The sequence below is a fragment of the Myxocyprinus asiaticus genome, chromosome 23, assembly GCF_019703515.2.
Source record: "Myxocyprinus asiaticus isolate MX2 ecotype Aquarium Trade chromosome 23, UBuf_Myxa_2, whole genome shotgun sequence".
Classification (NCBI taxonomy): Eukaryota; Metazoa; Chordata; class Actinopteri; order Cypriniformes; family Catostomidae; genus Myxocyprinus; species Myxocyprinus asiaticus.
Window position 1 is genome coordinate 18,254,029 of NC_059366.1, and position 5,972 is coordinate 18,260,000.

General features: G+C 36.9%; 1 protein-coding gene across 1 annotated transcript in view; it reads right to left on the reverse strand.

The window, feature by feature from the left end:
- Nucleotides 1-808: 808 nt before the first annotated feature.
- Nucleotides 809-5,972, reverse strand: part of LOC127414275 (eukaryotic translation initiation factor 4E-1A-like) — a 17,875-nt gene continuing 12,711 nt past the window's right edge. Inside the window, exon 7 of the mRNA XM_051652195.1 lies at nucleotides 809-5,854. Within this exon, the coding sequence (XP_051508155.1) occupies nucleotides 5,740-5,854 (115 nt within the window). The 3' untranslated portion in view covers nucleotides 809-5,739. The remainder of the gene's footprint in view (nucleotides 5,855-5,972) is intronic.

Below are 5,972 nucleotides of genomic sequence, written 5' to 3' on the forward strand. Positions count from 1 at the left end.
GACAACTGGAGCGCGAACAGACATAATTTCTGCGCGTGCTCAGCGAGGTGCACGGGCCGTGCGCGTGCGAGATGTGCGGGCGCGAGGCGATCGTATGGCGAAGAGAGGGGCTGTGTCCGCAATCGTTCACTCATTCACTATTTCCTATATAGTGAATGGCAGTTAGTGCACTATGTAGGGCTTTACTGGTTGTTTATATCAGTGTTACTATCAGAAATAATTAATAATTATTTATTTAGTTATTAATTAATATTTAAATTAATTAATTGAATCTAACTCATTAAAACCTCATATGGAGCTCCAGTAAATGTAGTGTGCTACGTTTAGGAGCGGGTTTGGTTATTAGCAATAATTAATAATTATCAAAGATAATTATTAATTATTAAAATCAATAGAACATTGATGAGAATCAATGTTAGCTTTTTAATCCTTTAAATCAACAATTATCAAAGATAATCGTTAATTGTTAACATCGATGAAACATTAATTAAAATTAACACTAGCTTATTGATCATTCAAATTCAACAATCATCAAAGATAATTATCAATTATCAAAAATCAATAGAATATTAATAAGGATTAACATTGACGGGGCACCACCCTGGAATCAGGGACTAATAACCAGATAGTATAACAGTCTCAATATTAGATTGTTTTCTTAGGAAAATCGACATCCGAAGAATATCGATTTTCGGGAAAGAAAAAACAATGAATGAAGGTTTGAATCCGAGCACTGACATCCCGTCAGCATGACACAGGCGTATGCAAAACAAACCAAAACACTTCTCTTTGTAATATAAACAAAGTTTATTTATGCATTAATCAATTATATATCAATTAATAATTAATACAATGCAGTCAATAAACTTCCGACTTACAACTACAAACTAAACAGTGATATGATTAGATATGGAAATAAAAATAATCCTATAACACATAAGGTGTGTGCGTGACAGTGTGTGTGTGTGTGTGTCAGGAGGGACATGCACAAAATGGCGGACGTGACTCTCGTGGAGAGTATGTCACGCGAGACTTCCGGCCAGGGAATATGACCGCGAATGGGGGTGGCGAGAAACCAGTCAATGGCGTCTACCAGTTACCGCGTGTATCCGCTTGTACGATAGCTTAGGGACAAAGCTGGGCTTTAGCATTAAGCTATCTAGGAGCCAAAAATGTGTGCCAGAATGTTTGTGAGGGGTCGCGTGAGTGTGTGTGTGTGTGTGGTTAGTACAAGAGAGAGAGAGAGAGAGAAGTGACGGCCCTAAAGCCAATTTCGCGATCGTGGGACAGAAAGCAACTGTTAGTTCATCGCTCAGAGACGCGGTGGACGGCTCGTAAACAGTCCCGCGTACTTTGACTCTTTAATGGATGAACTCAGTTGCTGTCTCACCAACGATGGTGAAATTGCACAACAATCCAATTTGGTTGGACCACAATACAGCAAAACAAATTTGTGATAATTAATACCCTGAGTATTAATAGTGAGCGGACATGGCGGTCCGTAAACTGTACAAGCAAAACCTTGAAACACAAGAATAACACACTATAATATTCTATCTCTGCCCAGACGTAAACCTCTTACTTGAATCGCATGAGGACACAGGTAGAATGTGTGTTCATCCGTCCTTTAACTCTGACCCGGTTCCTTGAGGCTCGGGTGATGACAGGAGGCCGTTTCCTCGCTCTGTCGGCGGGCGGTACGGCTGTTGATTCTCGACGGGCTGGTGGAGAACTCAGAAATGTCGACTTGATTGAAGATGGAAGAGAAATCTTTAATCTCTTCACTTCTGCAGGCAAATGGATGAAGATGCGAATTGCTCGGCGGTCTCCTTCGGATTCGTTAGAGTGTTCGGTTGAACACAGAGTAATCTCAACTCGTCCAGCGAGATGGAGATTGTATGGCTACAGTTTCAAGTTGGACGTTACTTCCTTGTGCCACGAGGTTGCACCTGAGAGCAGCGATGAGCTGCGTCTATACAGGACGAACAAAGTTGCTGGAAGCAAATCCCAGAAGCATTTCAGAGGTATTTCATCTCCAGATGATGTCATGGTTTGAGGTGCGTTCTGTTGTGTGCCTCATCCAATAGGAGTTGAGAGTTCGATCCTTTAGTGAGCAAGGCTTCATGGGATTTGGAGTCTGATTTGGACTCCCTTTGTTTGATTTTGGTGCGATTTTTATCATTATAATTTACGACTTGGAATGTGGGGGCTTGAGTTAGGTTTTACGACTGTGTAAGGTACGACTTTGTCTTCTATCTGAATACATGAGGCCCAACAACTATGTCTCAGCAGTAAGTGAAGGAAATGAGTGAATTTGGACGTGAGTGTCAGAGCTCTGGGGCTGTCGCAGAAACAACGTCACATATTAAATTTTAAAATACTTGGGCCTTACTTGTTATTCTTATTAAATAATATATTAATACAATATTAATCTTCATTCTGTTTGTCTTTTTTAATATATACTGTGTGTTAATATAAAGAGTAAGCACATTTGATCAAATAAAGAGTAAATTTTAAAATGTATCTGTATGTTTTGTCTCTCTATATGTTGTTATTTTAATCAAGAAATTATTAATCAAAAAGTAATTTACTACATTCAGCATGAAATAAAACATTGCAGGAGTGAAGGAAGCAGTAAACTCCCAGCTCATACGTCTTTCCCGTGGTGGATTACGGGTAATTAACCATTGTCGAGTGTACATCAAATGTACACTTGAAATTAGAATGCATTGTGGGTACGAATGAGTGAATAAAAGTAGGGAACGAGTGGCTCACTCAGAATTCAGACACTCTTACAAAATAGCGGACACTCGATATAGTGCACTATATAGTGGATAGGGGGTGGTTTCAAACACAGCGAGTGAGTTGGTGCCCTATGTAGGCTGCGTACTCTGCATTTAAAGAGCGACGGTACTGCTGTACAGAACTAATGATCTAAATACTTATGACACTGAAAACTGTAACTACACTGAAATAAGAATCCACACAGGACTTTAAAAGCTATGAAATAGCGAAAGAAGGCATTAATAAAGCATGATCTTGCTTAGGTTTATATTTCAGCATTATATATAACATCCTTGTGGTACATTTTCATGTTTTCACCGTAATATTTACTAGAAATGTTTCCAAACCTCTCCTCTTATTGACAAATTAATCCAGATCTGACAAGAGCCCTTAAAGGAATAGTTCACCCAAAAATTACAATTCTCATTATTTATTCACCCTCTTGCCACCCCAGATGTGTATGACTTTCATCTGCTGAACTCAAATGAAGATTTTTAGAAGAATTTCTCAGCTCTGTAGATCCATACAATGCAAGTGAATGGGTGGCAACGTTTTAAAGCTAAACAAACAAACATAAATCAGCATAAAAGTAATCCATAAGACTCTAGTGGTTAAATCAGTATCTTCAGAAGTGATGTGATAGGTGTTGATGAGAAACAGAGAAACAGACCACTTTCACATTCTTCTTGTGTTTTGGTGATTCACATTCTTCTCTGCATATTGCCCCCTGCTGTCTAGCAAAAAATGACAAATATTGATCTGTTTATCACCCACACCTATCATAAAACTTCTGAATACATGGATTTAACCACTGGAGTCTTATGGATTACTTTTAAGCTGACTTTATATGCTTTTTGGAGCATCAAAATTTTGGCCTACAGAGCTAAAATATTCTTCTAAAAATCTTAATTTGTGTTCTGCAGAAGAAAGGAAGTCATACACATCTGGGATGGCATGAGTGTGAGTAAATGATGAGAGAATTTTCATTTTTGGGTGAATTATCCCTTTAAAGCCATAATTTAATATTCTGTCAACATTTCTCTACCCTCATGTTGTTCCAAACCAGTGTGACGCTTTGTATTATGTGGAACACAAAATATGTTAGACAGAATGTTAGGGACTGACAGTCTCAGTCACCATTCACTTTAAATATATATGTATATAAAAAACACATTCACTGAAATAAATAGTGACTCAGGCAAACATTCTGTCTAATATCTCATTGTGCTGCATGGAAGAAAGAAAGTCATACGAGTTTGGAACAACATGATGGTGAATGATGACAGAATTTCCATTAATAATAATAATAATTCTGTAATACATGTTAAATGTGTAATATGTAATGGAATATAGGGGAGTAAACGTCTATTATTATGTCATTTGTGAAAGTAACGAGTTACTCACTACTTGAGTACTCTTTTAATTGGACACTTTCTTACTCTTACTCAAGTAATTATTTATGTTAGTACTTTTACTTCTACTTGAGTAATTATTTTTTTGAAGTAATTGTACTTTTACTTGAGTTCAGTTTTTGGCTACTCTACCCACCTCTGCTTGTGGATTACATTGATGCGGACTAAGTGTGCTTTTTAGATGGTCAAAAATTGGTGTCCATTCACTTGCATTGGATAAAGCTAAAAACCTGGGATACTTTCCTAAAAATCTTAAATCCTGTTCTGATGAAGAAAGAAGGTCATATGCATCTTGGATGGCCTGAGGATGAGTAAATTATCATCAAATTTTCATTTTTGGGTGAACTATTCCTTTAAGCGGGTTCAAGCTGAACTAATTGGAGAAAATTGTGGAGAACTTAAGTCATATTGAAGGAAAAATATTTGCTCACAGAATTACAGTGAGGTCTACTCTTGATCCCAACTGAAAAGTGCAAAGAATATATCTGTATAGTCTCTCTCTACTGACTTTATTAATACTAATAGTGCAGGGTGCTCATTAAGGGATTTTCTTTTTTTTTTTTTGCCATGAGCCCAAGATATACCTTAGTGAGATTTTGATGTACCAGCTATTAATTAAGCATTAATTGACAATTAACAGTCCATTAACGTTCATGCAACACCGCTGTGATAAACATTAAGGCGCCTCTCACCCTTTTCAGTGAAATAAATTTAATCAAAATAAATCTATTTTTTTCAGGGCCTATATCTGATCATGCCATTACCTTACTAAAGAACCAATTTAAGCCAATTACATCCAGACAAGCTAAATTAATCTGTTACACCACTGCAAAAAGTCCCCCAGTTTACTATTATTTTAAGGAATGTACATTTATGATGCATGGAAAAATTCAAAATATAAAAAAACATCTTGAATCGTAAACCCCCAAATTTAATCAAGGTAATGCTGAAAGTAAAGCAGCTCTATAAAGATTAGCTTGATTACATGCACTCTATGGCCAAATACTATCTCAATGAAATATTGAGGATTAATCTGAATAAATGCTTATGTTCATTAGGCACTGAAGCAGCAAAGCTGCTGGATAAAAGAACACAGACATTTCCTTTCCTCTGCCATTAAATAAATTGACAATTTTTTTTTTTTAAATAAAAACATTACATATTTTACAAACTCTGAACAAGACTTGAAGGATTAAACAAGGGATTCTTTTTTTTTTTTTTTTTAGGGAAACTGTGTAGTGTGAATGTTTAACATTGAATGTGTAAATATTTCTTGTTGGGTAAAAGAGAGAACATCTGCTGTAGTGTAAGGGTGATACAGAAGTAATACTATTACAAAATGTGTGTGTAAATGTGCCACAATACTCATAGTTTGTGTAAGTTGATGTGTGTATGTGAAGGGCTTTTGGGGTTCATGGCAGTTTGAGTGTTTTTGTTGCTTTGGTTTTAAGAGGCAGAGAAAGAGACAGGACGGATGGAAAGAGAAAGAGAGAGAGAGAGAGAGAGAGAGAGGGGAAGAAAAGATTCAGGCCCTTGATGGTTTTCAGACCACAAACTTGTTCTTAGTAGTGGAGCCACTTTTAGTGGCTGTGTCAGCATGAGACTGGTAGCCAATGGTCATACTCATTGGGATGCCTAATCGCTCCTTGTACACCCTCCTGCCAAAACAACACAAACGACAATTAGGTAACACTTTACAATAAGGTTCCATTCGTTAACATGAACATACAATTAACTAATATATATATATATTTAAGCAATATCACACGAGCAAGA